This window comes from Spermophilus citellus, assembly GCF_964194105.1.
Source record: "Spermophilus citellus genome assembly, chromosome: 17".
NCBI classification, from domain to species: Eukaryota; Metazoa; Chordata; class Mammalia; order Rodentia; family Sciuridae; genus Spermophilus; species Spermophilus citellus.
In genome coordinates, this window is record NC_138199.1 from 75,672,033 (window position 1) to 75,693,884 (window position 21,852).

At 58.6% G+C, this 21,852-nt stretch overlaps 1 protein-coding gene across 6 annotated transcripts; it reads left to right on the forward strand.

The window, feature by feature from the left end:
- The first annotated feature begins 1,011 nt into the window (after window positions 1-1,011).
- Window positions 1,012-20,611, forward strand: C1QTNF1 (C1q and TNF related 1). 6 transcript variants are annotated; one of them, XM_081270076.1, is made up of 5 exons: window positions 1,014-1,164; window positions 1,455-2,344; window positions 15,227-15,403; window positions 17,531-17,670; window positions 18,387-20,611. In XM_081270076.1, the coding sequence occupies exons 3-5, from the start codon at window positions 15,240-15,242 to the stop codon at window positions 18,935-18,937; spliced, it is 855 nt and encodes a 284-aa protein (XP_081126202.1). In that variant the 5' UTR covers window positions 1,014-1,164; window positions 1,455-2,344; window positions 15,227-15,239; the 3' UTR covers window positions 18,938-20,611. The 6 variants fall into 6 exon arrangements, with proteins under 6 accessions (XP_081126204.1, XP_081126202.1, XP_081126203.1 ...); XM_081270077.1 differs by having other exon boundaries at window positions 2,066-2,344; XM_081270078.1 differs by lacking the exon at window positions 1,455-2,344 and having other exon boundaries at window positions 1,012-1,164.
- The last annotated feature ends 1,241 nt before the right edge of the window (window positions 20,612-21,852 follow it).

Here is a 21,852-nt window from a genome sequence, read left to right on the forward strand (position 1 = left end):
CTCTGCCCAGCTCTGGGACTCAGTGCCCTTGTCCAGGTGCGCCTGCTGCAGACGGGCATCACCCTCTGCTGTGTTTCTGAGTTCTACGGTGGGGTGGGGGTGGGGGACTCCAACTCCTGGTCTTGGAATTATGTTGCAGGTAAGTTTCTTTCAGTTCGTCAATGCCAGAGCCATCTTGCATGGAGGAAAGAGAAGGAGCAACTCTTCCATCTTCTGCATCTTTTCTGAACTGTGCACCCAGCTTTGTGGATTTGGGTGTTGGCCCAGGTCTTCACTAAGTGGAGACTCCTGGGAAGGGCAACAAGGAGCTTTCCCACTGCATGCAGGGAGTTCCCAGCCCACCAGAGTCCCAGGGGGCTCTCAGTCTGGGCAGCGGTCTCGTGGGGCTGCATAAGATGCTGCCTGCTTGCCTCCTCTGCTCTGCTTGCTGCTTTCCTGAGTATCATGACCACACAGGCTATTTGGGGACAGTAAATGGGGGAGGTCAGTCTACGTGCCTAGATGGGAAACTTCCTCATGTTACTTACAGGAATGAAGATGAGCTTATCTCTGCATTTTCCTGGATTGATAAGCAATGGAGGATGTAGGTTTTGCCAAGCCTCAGACATGTATGCCAAAGAACATGAGCTGTCCCCGGTCTGCCAGAGCAGTGGAGGCCATGTCTCTAACGGAGGCGGGTTACTTGATCTCACCAAGCTCCTCCAGTGCTCTCTGGGCTCCAGGGGCTAGGCAGCATTTCTCCTTCACGTCTCCTCCTCACAGGGGATTGGCTCTGGAGGTTGGGGTCTCTGGAGTGGCAACCCCATCCTCACAAGCTGCCACCCCCATCCCAAGCCCTCCTGCTTCTAGTGCATCTCCACCCATTCTCAGCTCTGCCCAGAAGTTGGCCTGGGCCCAGCCCCGGGGCAAGAGCATGTGCCTGGTGGCATCCTGCTCACACACTCCTCCTCCTCCTCCTCCTCCTCCTCCTCCTCCCTTTCTGTTCTCGAAGCCTTTCCAGATGTCAGTGTGGCCCAGGGAGGAAATTCCAAGGCCAGGAATAGTGAAGCGCAGCCTTTCTGTTTTGCTCCTAACATCCCGAACCAGCATCCTTCTTTCTACATCTCCTGTCCAGATGTAGCCAGAGAGGAGAGATGCCGTCGCTGGAGTGAGAGCAGAGCGCAGGTACAGCACCCAGGCCTGGAGCAGAGGGGAGGGACACAGAGGAGAACCCGGGGAGAAGCAGAAAAGAAGAAGGCACACTGTTATCACTGCCAGGGCAGCTTCACTCCTCTGGCCAGACCCTTCCTCTTCTTGAGCTGTGGTAGGGTTCCAGAACAAGCCTGTGTGACTCAGAGCTGGGGCTGGGGAACGGAGGGACAGCACTGGAGAAGCCTGTGCTGTGGTCTGCCTGGGGACTTGTTCAGGAAGAGCATTTATATAAGAATAAGAAAATGTCTGTTTTCCACCTCCAGGAATGAGAGACCTGGAAGAGACGGAGCAGACCCCCGTCCCCTCTGGCCCCACCACTGGGGATTCTAAGCGTTCTGAGCAGGGATTGCCCCTCACCTCTGAGCATGGAAACCAATAAACCATCACCTTCCAAACATGCACACGTGTATGCCTGGGCCCCGAGAGCTGTTAGAGAGGACTTGTAGATTCTCCCAAACCTGGTGCTGGTCCTCGGACCCCCATCTGTGGTGTGTCTTAACTCTGCCACAGTTTGGACATGGGGCGGGATATAGCGGGTGCTTGAGCCCATCCCCTGCCACTAAGTAACTTGGGTTCTCAGCCCTGCTGGGTGCCCCTGCCCTGTGCAGGGCATCCTCGTCCTGGATTCCCAGATACCTCTGCATCTGGACAGGCCCCAGGTGCACAGAAGAGGCCACCTGCACCCCAGCTGGGCTGGCTGCCCCGTGTGGTCAGGAGGAGGGAGCCGGCAGGGCACACACACAGTTAATCCTCGGCGGCTGCTGTTTGGCTAAAATGCGCTGGGAGCGATCTAGGCTCCTCTGCAGCTCACATCTGGCTGGGTTTGCTCTTTACGTGTTTGTCCTGCTTTCTTCCTCTCTTCTTTACTTTCGAGAAACCACGTTTCCGCTTCTGCCCAAGGAGACCTTGGAGCCTGCAGAGAAGATAAAGGTGCTGGGTCAGGGCTGCTGCTGCTCCAACCTGCCCCCTCCCGTTCTGAGCCTCCTTCCCAGGGGACTTCTTTCCCTGTCTCCTTCGACAAGTCTGTGCTTCCCGAGATCGGGCTCTGAGGAGGCTTTGCTTCTGGGAGATGCTTTAAGAGGCGGTGCCGTGAGAGCCCCAGAGAGGCGGCGGGAAGACGCAGCTGGTGCAGCCCTGCTCGGTTCCGAGGGAGGTAGGTGGCCTGGGGCAGGCAGGTCAGAGTGAGGAGGGACTCAGTACCGCCTGCTCCTGTCTTCCTGGCTTCAGCCTGGTTGCTGGAGCAGGACTGGGCAGGACAGAGCAGAGCCTTGCCAGGAGGACCATGGGTGAGGTGGAGGGGCAGGGTGGGCAGCTGTGGCCAAGGGGCAGAGAGCAGAAGTTCTGGGAAGCACTGTGCCTGCTCTTGCTAACTCCCCAGCACAGGCCGGTTGGTTCTGCAGAGAGCCCTGGGGCCAGCGCCCTCTGACGGGGAGGAGGCGGGCTCTTTTGCAGACAGAAGCTGTCGGGAGCAACAGTACCTTCTCCCATGTTCTGTGGGGTGTTTATCTTGCTTCACTCTTCGCTTGGTGCTTTTCTGAGAGTGTGGGAGAAAAAAGAATGGTACCCGTGCCCACCTCTGCACCTGGCAGAGATCCCCCAATGTCACCTGGACCACCTGAGATCCAGGTCTCTCCCATGCTCTCTGTGGCCCACTTGGGCCCTGCACAGGACAGGAAATGTGGACTTTGGCCCCCTCATCTCACAGCCTTGGTGTTCCTGGAGGGTATCCAGCTTGGGCAGGAAAAAACAATGTCACATCCCTAGGGATCCTCCTTGGAAGGATCCACTGAGAGTGGCCCTGCTCTGGGACTGCATTGCTGAGCCACTGTGGAGTCTCTGGTTGGTGCATGTCCACCCACCAGCCACCACCCAACTCTCCAGGGCACCTCCGCAGGTACGGGTGTGGTCTCCATTCTGCCAATCCCCGGCTGCCCTGGCTGCTTCCAGCCCTGGAGAGCCAGGAGCCTCCGTGTGCTCCCAGCACGCCTGGCAGTCCTGTCCCATCCTGGCTTGGAGGGGTGGAGGGAGCTGCCTCTCTGCCATGGATCTTGCCTCTTCCATGTCACCTAGTTTCTAGGGACGGAGGCCACGGGGCAGGCTTTCCTGAACTTTGAAAATGAGACACGTCTTGAGAAATGACTTCCTGGACCCCCAGGAGTGTGATGTCCTTAAAGACTGCTTGGGCTCTGCTTTTTATAGTGTAGAAAGCACACACGTGCGCCCGGCCGTGCAGCCCACACGCACTGTCAGATACTTGTGCTGCAGGGAGGGGACGTGTCTGCTCCACAAGGCCTGCCCAGGGCCCCTGCTAACCAGAGAGGAGCGGCAACAGGAGCCGGTGGGCAGAGGCTGAGGTCAGTGGCAGCTGTCCCACTCTCCCTCTTAGACCTGTAGAGCCAGAGAGGACTTAGAGATGACCCAGCAACCCGGTAAGAACAATGGCAGCCGCCAATTTGTTGGTTCTTCAACTCTATCAAGGGACTCCCCTGTGAAAAGCTCAGAGGAGCTTGTGGCTTGCCCGAGCCAGTGGACAGAGGACCTCAGACCCTGACCTATGTCCTCATGCCCTGAGACTGTGTTCAGTACACTCCACGCAGGCTGGGGACACTGAGCGCAGCACTCCACAGTGAGGCGGGATCTGAGCTTCTCAAGTGTCCCCTTCTCTCTGCTGACAGAGAAAGCCCAGGGCAGGACGCAGGCTGCTTCCCAGGGACCCACTTTCTTCCTTCCTTTCCTTCTCCTACCATCTGGAGTCCCCCATGACCCCAAGGAAAGTGCAGCAGCAGGGGACAGATATGTGGCCAGGGGTCTTGGGTGGGCCCCGTTCAGCCACAGGACACCATTGCCCAACACTAAGGTGCCCCCAAGCAGGAGCCTGGGAAGCCCAGGCTGTCGGAGGGTGCAGGCAGCTGCCTCCCATCCTGGGGTATAACCTCCCGGCCGGGCAATCAGGGCAGCTTTCAGTGTTCCTTTCTGCAGTTCTCCCGTGCCTCCCCCAGCTGTAATTAGCATGACTCATAAGCCAAATATTCTGGCATTGAACTTCACCCATCAAAACAAAGATGAAAAGAATTTCATAGAAATCTGTGCCACAGGGTGTCCTCACCGGACACCAGCCTCCCTGCGTCCTGTCCTCAGGGGTCGGGCCCTTTTGTGGGTCTCAGTTCCTGAGGGCGGGGGGGGGGGACACACTGGCCTGAAAGGCAGGAAGAAGGAGACCTTCTGTTGCAGTCCCCTGCTGCTGGCTGCCCAAGGCCGACTCTTCCTGACAACCCACCCTCCCTGGAGACAAAGGGAAGCTGCCTGGGCTCCCTGCCCCAGAGCCCCAGGACGCCCAAGTGGGGTGGTGGCCCCCGGGGAGCTCCATCCTGGTGGCTTGACTACTGTGTTGTTTTCTCCCGTTTTACCCATAAAATCTGCCTTCTGCTATTGTCAAGTGACACAAGGCAGCTCTGCCGACTGGACTCTGCCACCTCCCTGACCCCTTATGTGGTGTGGGAGATGGCCTGCCCGCTTCCGAGAGCAGTCTGCCAGAGGACCCAAAGCTCCACATGGGTTTCCCTGCACTGGGGCTGCCCATAGAGCCAGCCTCTCCAGCCCTGAACCTCAGCCCTGGCCCTGTCCTTGTCCGGAGGTGCCGGTGCTGAGCTTAACACAGACACGGAGACCTGCGAAACCAGGCCCGCCCCTTCCTCCTCCGCCAGCCCCAGTGCAGGGTTCTGCAGAGCTCACCCTGGGGGAGGGGCAGTGCTGGGGGCAGCGTGGGCCTCTGAGCCTTTGGGAGGACTCTTGGTCTCTGGATCCTAGTCAAGTTGCAGCTGTGCCATTTTGGTGCTTGGGGGGGTGTGTGTGGGGGATGGGTACATTGGCATCCCCTCAACCCACCCCTCCTTGCCTGTGATCAATTTCCAAACCAGGTATAGATAGGGGCACCTGAAGCCCCCTCACCATCCACTGGGGGTAGGGGGCATCCCTGCCTGTCTCTGAGTCTCCTGCAGATCAGCAAGCCCCTCCTTGGGCACCGCCTGGCCCAGGACGGTTGTCTGGATGTCCACAGGCTGGCCTGGCCTCAGGGTCTGACCATCTTCCTGGCTCCTGTAGGAATTTTCCTTGAAATGAGACAGTGGACAGGGAGGCAGGAGCCCAAGGCCGAGAAGAGAGGCAGCCAGGCGAGACAGGGATAGGGAAGCCAAGTTCTTGGTGCCCAGGGACGGGTCAGACATACTCCTGGCTGCTGCTAGAGCCACACATGCTGGACAGCCCACACTCTGGGGCTGCTCCCTGCCACCCTTGGGACATCTGATTACCAGCTACCCTCTACCCTTGGGACTGGGGAAAGAGGGGAACTCTCCTGGTGGTGGTGAAGAGGGGGTTAGGTAGGTGTAGGCTAGAAGCTAGGCTGGGCCCCGTGACTCTGCCCTGCAAGCTTCTGGGATAGGCCCTCAAAACTGGGGACCAGGCTGGGGATACAGCTCATTTGGTAGAGTGTTTGCACCATGTGTGCTGGGTTCTGGTGAGATATAGGGACAGGGATCTGGATGGGTTCAGGTGGCCATGGGGCTCCTGGACGGGTTCAGGGTGGCCATGGGGGTGAATGTCTTCTGGCATTCACCCCCTCCCAGGGCCCCCTGAAGTTCTATCCAGCAGGCAAGGTGGTGGGCCTGTAAGTCCTGTGCGCTGCTTGACTGGCTGAACGTATTGGATTGAGGCAACCCTGGGAATGGAGGCTGCTGAGCCAGGTTGGGGCTGTAGGGAGGCAGGGAGGCTTGAGCCTGATGTCTACCCCTCCCTTTCCCCACTCTCCTTTCTGTTCCATCCTGCGTGTTCCTCCCAAAGGCACCTCCAGTGGTGCCCACCCATATCCGACCCTGGGCAGCCTCCCAAGGAAAGGGCAGGCCAAGCATGTGTGCAGCCCCCTCCTCTGGCCAGCATGGCCTCTTCTCCCTCTCCCTCCTGAGGTGGTACTCAGCCTTCCTCCCTTTGCAGGGGGCACTCAGGTCCGTTTCTGCTCATCAGGGCGCTGGGGGTGGGAGGCGGCCATCTGCATCCCGCCTGTGTGTCCTGGCCTTCCCTCTTCCCTCAGAGCTTACCAACCTGCTGCTCTCCCTCCACCCTGCCGGAGCAAGACCCCGAGAAGGCACCGCAGGAGGCCCAGCGTTGGGCACCTCATATGGAAGCTGTGGGAGGGGGCTGCCTGCTCGTGGGGGAGGGGGCGCAGGTTAAGATGCCAGCAGCCTGGCACTTGGAGATCTCAGCACGCTGCGGGGAAGCCTCAGAGGGTGCCTGGCATGCAGCAGAGGCACGCTGCATAAGTCCAGAGCAGCCGCTGCCCGAGGAAGGCTGCATCTTCGTATTCCAGTCCGCAGCTGAGACTTCAGTGTCAGCCAGTTCATCCTCCACACAGCTCTGCCTGATCTGCCCGGCATCGCTAGCCCCGCCCCCATTATCTACTTTTCCATGCATAGTCAAGTTCCCTGGTATAAGCAAAATGCTCCCTTAGTCTCCAGGGTGGGGCTTATTTGTCATTTTTCCTAAGTGGAAAATAATGTGTATTTACTGTGAAAAAACATGAGATTGCTATAGGGGGAACAAAAACAAAGCACAAATAAAAGAAAGCACAAATAAGGCAATGTTAGAGAGCCATATTCTCACCATGCCTGGACAGTTGCCATCAGCAGCCAGGTGGTGGCCTTTGAATGCTGTGGTTGTGTGTCCACTTGTACGTGTGTGCACGCGCACTTTCAGCCTGCACTTTCCCTCAGAACGTCTTTCCATGGCAGTAAGGGTTCATGGTTTGCAGCGGTCACTAATTGTAGGCAGCTTCCGGGTCTCCTGGTCCATCACCTCCCCACTTCTCCCCACTGCTGAGCTCACCTCCAATCAGCCACCTGGGTGTTGTGTTTTGTCTTTGGTCTTTTCCTGGATGGTCTTTTCCTGTGGTCTTGCTGGACGCTCATGTGGCTTGTAGCCTTGGCTAAGGAGGCAGCAGGGTTTGCTGGTCTTTGGGAGGCAGGAGGTGCTCTGGGTGCAGATGGAGGAATAGCTAGCAAGGACAGCTCCCAGGCTCATGGCGGTCAGCATTCCGGAGACAGGTCATAGTGTCCCCTGGCTCCCTCCCTCCCCACTCTGTGTTGGACAGGTTTGAGCAGCTCCAGTCTGTTCCCAGTCCTGTTTGGATGGTGGCTTTGCTACTTGGGATTGACTGAAAGGTGAGGGAGGGGTTCATGCTACACTGGATGTGAGACACTGAATGCTGGAGGAGCTGGGAAAAGTCCAGAGGGACAGATGAGCCCCCAGTGATTACAGACCTCTGTGTAGTACATGCTGGGGGAGGGGCGAGCCACAGCAGGGGAAGGGGGCCTGGAATACTTGCTGCAGGAGGCAGCATCAGGCCAGCTCTGAAGATGCACTGATGGAGAGGTGGCAGGACAAGGGGCATCTTGAAGTGTGACTTGTGTTAGGGACTGAGGGAGGCAGCATGTGGCTGGAGTGAAGGAATCGTATGCATGGATGACAGGTAGAGGCTGGTTGACAGGCAGGGGAGGCAGGAGCCTAGTGGGGATGGAGGGTTGAACCCCGTTCTTTGTCTCTGGATGCCCCTGAGCCAAGGGCAGCACTGATTTTCATTTTTAAAAAGTAGCCTCTTAAGGAGTCAGTGTAGGAGACAGAAGGAAGCAGGGAGGCCCAAGGAGAGCTGGACACAGTTGGTGGTGTTGGGGACCAAGGGGCAGGGGAGACCTGGGGGAGCTTGGTGATGGGTTTGATGTGACGGGGGCATGGAAGGTACTCGTGTTAGTGGCTCCCACTTGTGGCCTGGGTACCAGCACCTGTGAACGGTGCTGTCTTTCACAGAGCTGCCAGCCCAGGAGGAGAAGGGAGGGCGGGCGGCAGTGAGGAGGGTGAGTTAATTGGGTGTTCACGTCTCATGGCTGGGCAGAGAGGGATCCAGCAGACAGCTGGAGACACAGTGCAGGCCAGTCTGTCCAGGGGAGTGTCCAGCCACGTGGAAATGTTCTATCAGCAGTGTTGCCCGCTGTGGTAGCCGCTAGCCACGTGAGTGCTTAGAAAGTGGCCCCTTTATTTTGTTTAGTCTTAACAGATCGGAACAGCCCATGTGGCTGTTGTGCTGGAGAACAGGCCTGGCGCCCCTCGGTGTCCTGGGTGGAAGGCATGACGTGGGCCAAGGCAGCAGAGGAGGGTTTGGGGCGAGAGGCCCTGCAGACCTGGAAAGCAGCTGTGTGTGGGGAAGACCAAGGATAACCCCAGAGCGGGCAGCGGTGCCTGGGGCGGGAGGTGGGGGCATCCATCCCCGGGGCCATTCCCAGCAGAAGCTTTAAAGCTCCCACAGCAGGACGGCAGAATAGAGCCAGGTCACAGGTGATCTCGGCAAGAGGGGCCCAGGCTGGACCCATGGGTGCTGAGCCAGATCGCATTTCTGATGGAGGAGCCACTCGGTTTGGGCCTGTCTCCTGCCAGGCTTCCCAGGAGGTGCCTGTGAGGTGTCCCGGTGCCCCAGCCAAGGCAGCCAGACAGGCGTGGTTTGTGCTGCCTGTAAAGGGCGGACTGCGGTGGGGCTCAGGCCACAGAATTCTCAGGTTCTTCCCTCCTCGGGAGCCTCTGCCCCGAAGGGTGGCACTGTGCTGGTGCTGGGGTGGTGGCTCCAGCCAGGCCACCTGCAGAGCAAGCTCCCAACTGAGCCACTGGGGCCTTTCCCCTCTCGCAGTTCTCAAAGCAGGATGAGCCCTGCCCCAGGCGTCCCAGCTGGGAGGGGACCTGAGGTCAGCAGCTCTGCTCAAGGCAGTCTTTGTTCCCACTGGGTTGCAGCAGCAGCTCTGCGGGCTGGGCTGGCCAGGTGCCCCCAGGGCCCAGTGCCCAGTAGCCCACGTGGCAGTCGTATTTGCACAGGCTGGCAGAAACTTAGAGTCCCGCTCTCTGCTCCAGGTGAGTTTTCTTGGCCAAGATGCATTGCCCTGGAGAGGAGGGAGATGCTGTAGGATGGGCATGTTCTTGGTCTCTCCTCTCCTCACTGTTAAGTCCCAAACGAAGCCTCACTTCCATCCAAAGGAACCCTTTGCTTAGGAACTAGCAAGTAGCCCTGGAAGAACCCACTTCTTCACTCCTGGACTCGGGCTGTGGAGGTAACCCCATAAACCCCCAGACTTTCAAACAACCGAGACAGGGAGCAGTTCTCGGGAGAAGGAAAGAGGGAAATTCCAAGAGGAGCTGGGCCCTCAGGGTTCCTCCAGTGAGGCCTGCTGCCTCCCCTGTGTGGTTAGGAGGGAGAGATTCCCAGGCCAGCTGGGGCTGCCGGTCACACAAGGGACATTAGGTGGTAAAGGGGCTTCTGTCTGCTTTGTCAACTGGAGGTCACTCAGCCTCCCTCCTGCCCATGGCAGGTTTTGGAGTCTGAGAAATGGGCAGTTAATGTGACAAAGGACTTCTGGGGGAAGGAAAGGACCAAGAGCAGATGTCACACACTGGGAAACCCTGATGGTCACTGGGGTCGGAGGAACACCCTGATATGGCACTTTCTCTTTCGTGGCCCCCATGTCTGAATCCCACTGCAGGGACTGGAGGGTGCTAAGCTTCTCACCGGGAGGCTGTCCCAGGTGTCAGCAGGCCTCTGTGTTAGGAGGATGTGCAGGAGGCAAAGGCAGAGGGGCAGGTGGGTGAGGAGTGGTGTGGGGACCACGTTCCCGTTGACCAAGGCTGACTAACCGCATTCTTGACCTAGAACCCATGCAGTGTAGGTTAAAATCCTTTACCCAGAAGGTGCACGGAAAACTTTAGGGTGGGGTCCAGGCCCTAGAAAAGCCAGAGACGATTGCCTCGGGTGGGCCAAGGTCTGGGAGACAGCCAGATGCCCCGGAGAGCACCCGAGGCAGGCGGATAGAGAGAGGAGAGCAGAGCTGCAGGCACCCCCACGGAGGCCTGGGAGCTGTACCAGGTGCACGCGAGTAAGGCATCCAGTGACCCCTAAATCTCTGGCCTATGCTCTGTTCCTAGCTCCTCCTCCCTCCCCCACGACTTCACTTCAGTCTAAAACAGACCTACCTGATAGAACCTGATCAAGTGGCCAGAGTGTTCTCTTCTGCACTTTCCAATATGGCGACCACTAGCCACAGGTGGCTGTCCAGAGCCCGTAATGTGGCTGGTGTGGCTAGGGAGCAGAACCTTGAGTCATTTTGTGTCTGTGTGCTGGGGATGGAACCCAGGGCCTCACACACGCTAAGTAAGTGCTGTACCACTGAGCTGTGTCCCCAGCCCTAACTTTTGTTTTGTCTTAATTTAAATAGCTACACAAGGCTAACGACCACCCCGCCGTTTAGCCCCAGTCTGGCTTGTCACCCACTCACCGTTTTGGTTCATTGCCTGCCCTTTCGCTCTGAGCTGTAGCTGGGTGCTTGTCTGCTTTCCTCTCTGGACTGTAATATTCCTGAAGTCAGGGAACGGACTTGATTTATGGCTGCAGTGCTCCCTCTCCCTCTCGCACCATGCCCTGCAGATCACGGCATCCAGTCCACCAGGCCTGGGTTTCACTGCCCACCGGGAGGGCGGCTTGGACTTGCCTTCCGAGGCTCCTTTCAATCCAAGGAGATTATAGGCTTTCTGCCTCTTGGAACAGCTGCTTACCAATGAGGATTAAAGAAAGAAACTGTTTACAAAAGGGTTTTTTTTGATGGCACTGGGCAGGGTGGAGCATCAAGGCAAGATCCAGGCAGGCGGCCTCTGAGCGCCAGGAGTCAACATCAGTACGTGGACGTGGGGCCAAGACCAACAGGGACCAGTTTTAAACAAATATAGGGAAATTTGAACCTGTGGATGGAGTTGCCTCCTTAAAGGATCCATCGCGGGTCTGGAAGGGTCAACGCATCAGACCTCCTCCCCGTCCTGTGAGTGGTTCCATGTCTCCCTCCCTCCTCCCTCCTCCCGTAAGGGGGCTCCTGCTTGTCGGGGAGGTGAATAGGGTGCATGGAGTGGGAGGCTGGGAGATGTGGTGGACAAGCGGGAGCGGAGGTACCATGGAACTGGCTCTGATCCATTGGCTCCTGGACAGTGAAGAGCTTGAAGTCTCCAGTGGCTCTGACCGCAGCTCAGCCTGGAGACAGGGCTGTGTGGGTCCCCACTCAGGAGGCACCCCCGTCAGTCCAGACGCCACGGGGCCACCACCCTGGACTTTCCTTCTCTGTGTAGCCTCTCGGGGGGCCAAGCAGGGAGCCTTCCTTTGCTGGGAATCTCTAGCAGTGATCCCGGAGCCAAGTTTGGCTTGATGTTGGGCAATAGTGTTTTTGCCCTAAAGTGACTAAGATGATGGTAATGTCGTGACTCTGACTTTGCTGTGGGATTCGGTGAAATGGTTGAGATCTGGTGGAAGAGGGAAAGGTTTCAATCTGGGTGTGCATTGACTCTAAAGAGGAGGTCAGCAAAGACAGCCCTACACCAGCCTCCCTGCCCTCAGCCATCAGCCCAGGCCTCTGCCTGCCTTCAGAGCTGTCACCTGTCCCATGCCACCAATGCCATTATCCCTAACCCAGCCACATCCTGGGCCCCATCTCTTCTGGCCCAGGTGTAGAAAACACTCTTTTGAGGCTAGGAGGAGACGTACCAACAGTCACAGGGCTGCTTCCCCCCGGGGGCTTGGCTCTGGTACTCAGCTGGGGGCAATTTTGCCCCCCAGGAGACAGACATAGGGTAATGGCTGGAATTTCTGATTGTCACAGCCACCAAGAGGGCTGACAGCCTGGAGTGAGTAGCCTGGGGCACTGCCAACATCCCAGGAGGCACAAAGGACTCCTAGCGACAGGGAACTGTCCAGCTCACAGTGCCCAGGCTGAGGGTGAGCCAAGGGGCCAGGCACCTCCGGTTGTTACTCTAGAACTTTTCCAAAATGCAGACATATTATTTTGGATTCAGAAAATAAAAGAGTTTAAAGAAAGGAAAACTTCCTTTTAACTGATGCAAGCTGACCACTTAAGAAGGAAAAAAAAAAAAGAGTAATGACTTGAGGGACCAGGGAAAAACAGGAAACACAGAAATAGAGAAATAAACAGATTTAGAGAACTCAATTTGACCAATGTTTGTGGAGTACCAGTGAAGTCCAGGGCACTGCAGGGTGCTTGGCTGGTTGAGGGGACAAGGGGACATCCCAGGCCAGGAGGGGGACACATTGGCCTGCTGGGCAGGATCTCACAGGCTCTCTGCAGTCCAAGACAATGTGAAGGACAAATTAGGAAGAATGGGGGCTTTCCCAGGAGGGGTCTGGGGAGGCTTCAAGAGGAACATGAGGCACTCAGGTGGCGGCTGGCAGGGCAGAGGACTTGGGGTCACCGAGGTTGGCAGTCCGAGTTGCAGTGCAGACAGCTCGAGCTGATTTCCCTCGGTCTGTTTGCTCACCTACAACTGTGGGGTGACAACAAGTGAGTACTCTCTCCTTAGAGGATGCTGTGGGTGCACAAAGGTCTGGGTGGGGTCGAGATGATCAACGAGGAAGCCTTCTCAGACCAACCTGTAGGGCCCGAGGCATCAATTAAATCATGCATGGACTCTCAGCGAAGCGCTGGTGAGCAGGAGAGAGGAAGACAAGGGCACTTCTGGTCAAGGAAGAAGAGCGCCCACGGTGGCAGTGGCGGGAGGTGAGGGAACTCAGATGTGCCGCTCCTCGAGGCGTATGGAAAATGCTGAGCCCTCAAGGCCCTGCCCGGGTTTCATGCAGCAGAAGCTGCGCGGGAACGGAGTCCTTAGGTGTGCATGTGAGCGTGTAAGACCACAGGATGAGGTGTCTGCAGCGACAGCTGACCAGTTGGGGTGATGGGGGAGACGTGCATGCTCTGTGGGAGAGCCCAGAGAGAAGTGAGGAGCAGGAGGGGTATGAGAACTCCAGTGCCTGTTTAGAGGTTCACATACACACTTTCTTTGGCAAGCGGGGGCAGGTCTAAGCAGCCTGCTGGTCACCGGGGTCTCTGGGCCCTGAGGCTCCCTGGCTGGTTAGTAGGGACTTGGAGGCAGGAGAGCAGCCCGGTTGCTGCAATGGGGCAGTGGGAGGCTAGGGGGAGGCTGGTGTCCTCTCATCTCGCTCCTCTCGGCGGTGACACAGGGGAGCCGGGCTCTGGGTCTTTCTGTGCTGGAGCTCCAGCTGCAGTGACCAGCACCCTCACAGACGTGGCCTGGGCGCCACTGGGGACAGCTGTTGGAGCACTCTCTTCAGAGCTCCTCAGTGAGCCCACTCTCGGGGCCCAGGAGCCTCGCCCTGGGGCAGGGGTGTGCCCTTCCCAGGCGACAAAGCCAGCCAAGGGATGTTGGAAAGAAGGTCACAGCTTCCCAGGAGGAGTCTGGTCTGTAATTACCGACAAAGAGGAATTGTCTCCAATTTTAATTTTCCTAAAACACAGAGAGGAATGGAGGGTTGGGCGGGGGATCTTGGTCCCGCTGGGCTTGCTTCTTCCTGGGCAGCGGAGAGGGTTGAATTAGGTGCTCATGGTCCTGGGAGGCGTCAGACCTCGTGTTCGGGTGAACAGGAGAGGGTTAGAATGGAGCACAGTAGGGTGCCACAGCGGGAGGTTTCCTGCCCACCAGGAACAGCCAAGCGGGGCGACTCCTGATTCCAGGCGCGTGGACCCCAGCTCCCCGAGAGGGTGAGGGGTGATGCTGCTGACAGCCAAAGCAGAGAGGCTCTGCCCCTGTGGGCTCACTGGGACCCCCAACAGTCACCTCTTCCCAGAGGACTCTCAGTACTGGAGAGGGAGGGTCCTGCCGCAAGCCTTGGCCAAAAGCACCATGGCCTTGGATGAGCTGACTCCATGTCCCCTGAACTGAATGCTGGAGGTCACCCACTGAGCACCCCTGTTGGTCAGGAGGAAGCCTGCAGCCCTCTGCCTTCCACATGCCCACGCACAGGGACCAGGGTGGCTGTTGTTGCATGGTGATCAACCAAACCTGTTGGGATTCGGTCCACTGGCCCAACAGGTGGTAAATGACAACCATCTTCGTGGCCAGTGGCTGAAAGACTCTGGTTCCTGAGTCTGGGCTGGTATGGACACCACGGTGCACGGTGGTGTTTCAACCCAAGCCCTCTGGGCTGAGGCTCCAGTGGCAGAGCGCCCGTGTGCCTGTGAGTGTGCCCATGTGTGTGTGTGTGTGTGTGTGTGTGTGTGTGTGTGCCCGTGTGTGTGTGAGCACATGCGAATGTGCGTGAGTTAGTATAAGCACATGAGTGTGTGTGTGTGTGTGTGAGCACATGCGAGTGTGCGTGAGTTAGTATAAGCACATGAGTGTGTGTGTGTGTGTGTGAGCACATGCGAGTGTGCGTGAGTTAGTATAAGCACATGAGTGTGTGTGTGTGTGAGCACATGCGAGTGTGCGTGAGTTAGTATAAGCACATGAGTGTGTGTGTGTGTGAGCACATGCGAGTGTGCGTCAGTATAAGCACATGAGTGTGTGTGTGAGCACATGCGAGTGTGCGTCAGTTAGTATAAGCACATGAGTGTTTGTGTGTGTGTGTGTGTGAGCACATGCGAGTGTGCGTGAGTTAGTATAAGCACATGAGTGTGTGTGTGTGTGTGTGTGAGCACATGCGAGTGTGTGAGTTAGTATAAGCACGAGTGTGTGTGTGTGTGTGTGAGCACATGCGAGTGTGCGTGAGTTAGTATAAGCACATGAGTGTGTGTGTGTGTGTGTGTGAGCACATGCGAGTGTGCGTGAGTTAGTATAAGCACATGAGTGTGTGTGTGTGTGAGCACATGCGAGTGTGCGTCAGTTAGTATAAGCACATGAGTGTGTGTGTGTGTGAGCACATGCGAGTGTGCGTGAGTTAGTATAAGCACATGAGTGTGTGTGTGTGTGTGTGTGTGTGAGCACATGCGAGTGTGCGTGAGTTAGTATAAGCACATGAGTGTGTGTGTGTGTGTGTGTGTGTGCACCTGCCCAGAGGAGCAGTGTTCCTGGGGACGTGGGGCTGGGGGGCCTCAGGTTTCTGGACTCTCCTTTTGTGGAGCACCTTCCTAACCTGGTGCTGTCCCCATGTGTCTCTTCCCACCAGGGTCAGCAGGAAGATGGGCTCCCATGGACAGGGACTTGTGCTGGGATGCTGCCTGCTTCTGGCCTTCACCTGTGGCCTGGTCCTGAGCCACGTGCCCCGTGACCAGCGGGAGCAGCAGGAGCAGCAGGAGCAAGAAGAGGCCCAGGAGCTGCTGCCCCCGCTGGACCATGACAAGAGGTGAGGGACTGTGGCCCAGAAGCCATTGCAGGAGCTCCAGCTCTGGCTGAGCGAGCCCGGCCTCCCTGGGAGATAGGAAGGGTGAACGCTGAGGCTGAGGAGTGGCTCCTGGGGAGGCTGGACCTGGAAGATAGACAGGCCGTTTGTCTCCAGTGGCTCGGGCTGTGTCTGGAGGCGAGGTCGCAGTCCAGCTCTGAAGGGTTTGGAGTTTTGGAGCCACATCCTTAGATTAAGAGCCAGCCAGGCCTGGCCTGGCCCCTAAGTGGGTCGTGGCCTTCTTGCTTGGCCCTGAGGATGTGTGCTGGAGTCCTGGTACTGCTTGGAGGCAGGAGGCCCCAGCAGAGACGAGGGACCCAGAGCAGGTCCTGTGCCCCTGACGTCTTGTCCAGTTGCAAGATGGCAGCCGGCGGGCGAGCACCCGCAGGTCAGGCACTGGCTTTCTGCAGGCTGTGAGCGCTTTGCTCTCATGTCTGTGACCCTCAGCAACACACAGACTCCAGATCACTGCGGAGGGTTTTAAAGAACTCACCAATGCTCAGGATTGCTCCTAGACTGCCTCCCATCGAGCACGAGGTCCTAGAGGCCTGGGCATGGCGCCATGCTGGGGCTGGCCTTCTTTGTTACCCTGAGTACCAGGCTGTCTTTACTGGCCAGCATTTGGGGACCAGGAGCCTAGTTCCTTTCTTCTTCCTTTGCTATTTTTTTTCATTCAACAAATACTTATTGCCTGCTGCCGTCAGGCCGCTCTCAGGTCTGTGGAAGTCGTGAACCCTGGCCTCTAGGGACTCTAAGGGTGTGGGGAGACGGAGGCGCAGGGTAACAGTGCCACGGGCAGGCAGTGGAGCAGCCGTGTGTCTACAGCACTGGGGAGAGGGCAGAAGGGAAGGGTGAGACTCAGGAAGCCCAAGCAGAGGTGGAATGCCGTCTCAAAGGACACGGGGCCTCCCAGGTGCAGGAGGGAGAGCTGCCCGGCAGCCTGCAGGGTACATACCGACGTGTGACTGGCAGGGGAGACAGGCAGGTGGGGGGCGCTGGGGCCCGGGAGAGGATGGGAAAGGGGCGAAGCCGGGTCACTGAGTCTGTGGGGAAGGGTCTCACCCGAACTTCATCCTATAGGGAGTAGGGCTCAGGGGAGGTCTGCATAGGACCGGGTTCCAGAAGGCATGCTGGAGGAGAGGCATCAGGACCATGGCTGGCTGCTGGAGGGACAGTTCCAGGAGAACTGTCCACGTGGTGCTGGTGCAGGAGACCCCAGCTCAGCCCTGGGCACTGGGGCTGGGGCTGAGTGTGAAGGTGCAGCCAGGGGCCACCTGGGGGGCTGAAGCCTCCATCTTAAGCCCCTGGTGACAGTGCTGGAAACAGACTTTGGGAATAAAGAGTTCCAGGGCAGAGGGACACAGTCAGGGGCTTCAGTCTTGGCCATCTCTGGATGGAGTCTTCGGGCCTTTCTGGATTCTGGGTGGGTTCTGAACTGAGGGCCTGTGGACCCACTTCTCATATTATCTGGGGTTCAAGGTGGGAGCAGAGTTAGACAGAAGCTGGCTGTTCAGAGGCACTGTGCTGCCCCAGAGATGGCTCAGCCTGGGCCAACGGAGCGGGGGCCAGAGCACAGTGCAGTGCCAGCGGTGCCACAAGGTGGCAGCAGGGAGCCACCACCACCCACCAGCGGCTGAGCAGGTCCTTACAGGGGTCAGGAGGGAAGTGGCACCTCCGCTGCTGCCCAGGCCGTCGTAAGCATCTCGTCGAAACCTCTTGCTTACAAACGCCAGCAGATTATCTTCTTCAATCACAGACATGTGACAAGGACCCCTAGAGTGGGCCTGTGCCACTGGAGGACCGTGTCCTGCAGGTGTGGCGTTCTCTGGTCCAGCCCTGTCTGTGTGTGGCCCTGAAGTTACTGATGTGTCACTGCTGCTCCCATGACCACTGCCAGCAAAGGGTGGGGCTCTCTCTGGAGTTCAATCCGGGATCCCAGAATCCACCCTGTGCCGCTGGGACCCTGAGACTTGAACATCTAAGTGAGGGAGGGGCAGGTCAGGTCCAGGCCCCCAGACCCCTGACAGCAGGAGAGAGGCCAGGGCCCAGCCCTGAGTTCATGACTTTCACCCTGATGCTTTGTTCCCACAGGAATGAAGAGAAACATGAAAAATATAGCCCCAGCCAGGGCGGGGAGCCCCCCGCCTCCAGGTGCTTCCGCTGCTGCGACCCTGTGACCCCTGTGTACCAGGCCATCCCTGCGCCCCAGATCAACATCACCATCCTGAAAGGTCAGGGCTGCAGAGACAGGGCACCTCCTGGGGGCTGCCGCGGGCAGAGAGGGAGGAAGACTGTGGGGTCATTAGTCGGGGCTGGGCGGGAGCAGAGCGGTCCCTGGGACAGAAGCGGAGGAGGGTTGTCATCAGCAGGGACAGGAAGACATCCTGGTTTTGAGGGTCTGGCTTGTTTCCAAGAGGAGCTGGCAGGACCAAGACCAGGAGACGGAGCCTCGGCTGCTGGGCCCCGGCACCTGCGCGGACCGCAGGCTTCCAGACTCTGTTTTGAGGCTTGGTGTCCCCAGCCTGCTTCTGAAATTCTGTCCACCCTCCTCCCCCATGACCTTGCTCAGCGGCTGGGAACACTTGCAACTGGGTTCTGAGCTGAGCCCTGACATCTGCAGTCCATTTGCTCAGAGCGAGCCTGGGCCTGGCCCCGGAGTTGCTGGTGGACAAACCCATATGTTCCTTTGTCCGTGCCAGGGCTTTCCAGAAGGAAAAAAATATTGCTTCTGGATTAAAATAGAGCAACCCTTGAAATGGTGCCGGTTGGTCTAACTGATCTGAGAATCGAAGCCCCCCAGAGTGGAGGACCGGGCCTTACCCGGTGGGGCAGGAGCGAAGCCCTCGGGTCAGGTTGTGAGGCCCAGTCAGGATGGAGCCCCAAGCTGAGGTGCAGGCCCACAGTGGAGTGGCTTCCTTGATACCCCGTGTCTTCCTGTCCCTTTCAGGTGAGAAGGGTGACCGAGGTGATCGTGGCCTACAGGGGAAATATGGCAAAACAGGCTCCGTGGGCGCCAGGGGCCACATGGGACCCAAAGGGCAGAAGGGCTCCGTGGGCGCCCCCGGGGACCGGTGCAAGAACCACTACGCGGCCTTCTCGGTGGGCCGGAAGAAGCCCCTGCACAGCAGTGACTACTACCAGACGGTGGTCTTCGACACGGAGTTTGTGAACCTCTACGGCCACTTCAACATGTTCACGGGCAGGTTCTACTGCTACGTGCCCGGCATCTACTTCTTCAGCCTCAACGTGCACACCTGGAACCAGAAGGAGACCTACCTGCACGTCATGCGGAACGCGGAGGAGGTGGTGATCCTGTACGCCCAGGTGAGCGACCGCAGCATCATGCAGAGCCAGAGCCTGATGCTGGAGCTGCAGGAGCAGGACGAGGTGTGGGTGCGCCTCTTCAAGGGCGAGCGCGAGAACGCCATCTTCAGCGACGAGTTCGACACCTACATCACCTTCAGCGGCTACCTGGTCAAGCACGCCTCCGAGCCCTAGTGGCCACCCTGGGGAGACCTCCAGCCTCCTTCCCTCCCGCCCTGCTCCGCGCCCTGCAGGCCCCTGGTCTGACCCCATGGCCTCTCGCCCCAGTCCCTGCTTCCTTGGCTTCTGCTCCCCGGCTTTGGCCCTCAACAAGGCGCCCTTGACGGGTGGGAAGCCAGCACCACGTGGCCGCCTCTGTCGGAGGAGGTTGGCCGCGGATGAGATCACAGGGTGGGGCGCCTGCTGGAACTGGGGGCCTCCAGTTCCCCTCTGCACTCAGCCTTAAGTGACCCGAGGTGCACTGTCCAAGACCACAGCACCCTGCTCCCGTTCCGGGAAGTGACTGAGCAAATGCTTGCGTCGCCAGAGGAGCGCAGCAGGCCCTGGAGGGGAAGGCCATCCCTGCCATGGCAGCCTTTCCAGCAGGCTGGCTCCCCCTGAGACCCAGGGAGCAGAGCTAATGGAGGACCAAGGGTGGAGAGCAGGGACCAGGCCCGGGGTCGGGAGGCCACACCTGGCTTCATTCCACTAGGTCACCAATGAACCTTCCTGGGGGACAGCGGGACTGACCTCCGTGTCTTGCTAACATTGCTGTAGCCTTGCCCGAGGGCTCAGCGGGACCTCCTGAGCCACAGCGGTGAGGATCAGGGCAGCGCAGTCAGCTTCCCAGAGGGGCAGCCACGCCCTCTTCTGTTGGCTCTGGGCTGGTAGAAGCTGACAGCTTGCTGCAGGCCATGGGCTCCTGACAGTGGCTGGGGACCTCAGGGACCCCTAGACCTGCAGATGTGGCTGTGAAGCCCAGGTATATCCAGGCACCACTCCCCTCCCCCAGGCCACTCTGCGCCCTGCTGGGATCTCCATGCCCCTGCGCTGACACTGCTTCCTGTCCCTGCTCCCAGATGGGTCAGCTGTGGGAAGTACTAGGCCTGTGGTTTGTTCCCATCAAACCATCTTGTACCACCTCAGAGTCCTGTCTCCTCCCGGGTCCAGGATCCTCTCCAGCATCCACTATGAGGCCAGGCTGATGGTCCATCTAGACCTGTGCATACCCAGGCCTCTTTGACCTGCAGCCTAAGGCAACATGGGAGGGGCATCCTCTGAGCCCCAGAGCAGGGGAGAGCAGGAAGGGGCTGGAGGGCTGCCCCCACCTGCTTCCGGAGCTCCATTAGGTCAGCCTTGAGACCAGGGTAGAAGAGAACCCCTGGACCAACCACGGGGCTCAGACTCACACTCTGGAAGGTGGGAGGTCCCCTGAGGCAGGAGCCCCTGCAGCTCTCTGGGACCACCTGGTGTAGGGCAGCTGCCTCCATGGGTGCTCTGGAAGTCCTTGACATTGGCCCTGCGTCCTGGCTGCAGGGTTGCATTCTCTGACCTCGGGGAACCCGTCAGTCCTCCCTGCTCGCGTCCCATTGACCCCCAGCCCCGGCACTCTCTCTTCCTGCTTTAGCCCTGACTTGCTGACCAGGCCTTCCTCCCACCACGGGTGCTTCTTGGTTGTGAACCATCCTTCTTTCCCCTGGAGCCTGTCTGTGGGTGTCCAGGGTCTGCAAGTGCCTGCTTTGGAAGGACTTGTGCTAGTCAGAGTCCACAAGGTGCATTGCTGTGGGCATGGCGGGGTGAGGGCCGCCTGGCCTTGCCCCGCAGCTCTCAGACCATCAACCATTAAACTTGGAACCCTGTTTTTCAGCACCCTGCCTCCTGCGTTTGCTCGACGCACCAAATCCTCCTCCTATTTTCCCCACCCCAGGTCCACCTCCGGCCTGTTGCAAAACTGGGGTCCTCGGCTTTGCACCTGGGGCCTGCCACGCTCCAGATGACCTTGTTCTTTGCAGGGAGATGTGGTCCCCACAGGTGGGCCCCAGAGCAATTCCCAGAGTGTGGGCAGCTCTGGGGACTTGTGTGAGGTGGCCAGAGGCATGGGCTGCTCTTCCTGACTGGGGCAGTGTCCAGAAAAAGCAGAAGACAGGGAGGTGTCCCCTGACCATGGCTACAACCTGGACAACCGTACATCTATCCTGGGGCTGCGGAAACACAAGAGCACAAACTGGGTGGCTGGAGAGAACGGGAATGTGATCCCTCAGTTCCTGAGGCTGGCTGGAAGTCCAAGATCAAGGGGCTGCAGGTCTGCCTCCTTCAAGGGCTCTAGGGGAGGCTCCCTCCTGCCTCTCGGCTTCTGGGGGCCCCAGGCATCCCTTGGCTGGCAGCATCGGCCCCCTTCCTGAGTCTCCGCTCTCCTCCCCTCCACCCTGTGAGACACATCACTGTTGGATTCAGGGCCCACCCTAAATCCCGGATGATCTTCCCTTGACATCTTTAAGTTAATTATATCTACAAAACCTGTTTCCCACGAGGGCACCTTCGAGGTGCCAGAGATTGGGACTTGCGTGTACCTCTATTGGGGACGCAGTGCTACGCTCTGCAGCAGCCTGAGGGCTCGACACGCCCCTCAACAGCCCCCAATAGCCCTGTGATACCCGAGCAGTGGAGGACGGAGGCTTCTCCTTCTTCTTTTCATCGCTGGCCAAATGGGTGAGCGGCCAGGCCCTTCCCCAACTGCCAGTGGCCAGTGCCGAGGCTGGAGCCAGCCGGCTGGCAAAACACTGGCCTCCCGCCTGTGCTCTGTCCTGCGTGAGGCCACGTGGTCATGCCCAGCCTTGGGCTGTGGCCAGAGGGAGCAGGCAGACACTGCACTCCTGCTCTCTGTGGGACAAAGGGCAGGCCCCACCTCTACAGAGCCGGGGCCACTTGGCAGAGACGTCCTTTCCGTGAAGCTGGGAGTGGGGGCTGAGTGCCTGGAAGGGATGAGTCAGCTCCGTCCAGGGGCCACTGACCACCTTCACCCTTGCCAGGGACAGTCACGGGCCCAGGCACACGTGTTCCACGCTGGCCTGGTTTCCATGGGGAAGGAGGTGGCATCTGCCCGAGCCCAC

What these genes read in the sequence shown, in the direction of transcription:
- C1QTNF1 (XM_081270074.1), top strand. Translation starts at nt 3,039, where the DNA reads ATGTCCACCCACCAGCCACCACCCAACTCTCCAGGGCACCTCCGCAG. An exon ending in TCTCCAGGGCACCTCCGCAG is followed by an intron (nt 3,086 to 15,226) that starts GTACGGGTGTGG and finishes TCTTCCCACCAG; the next exon opens with GGTCAGCAGGAAGATGGGCT. An exon ending in CAACATCACCATCCTGAAAG is followed by an intron (nt 17,671 to 18,386) that starts GTCAGGGCTGCA and finishes TGTCCCTTTCAG; the next exon opens with GTGAGAAGGGTGACCGAGGT.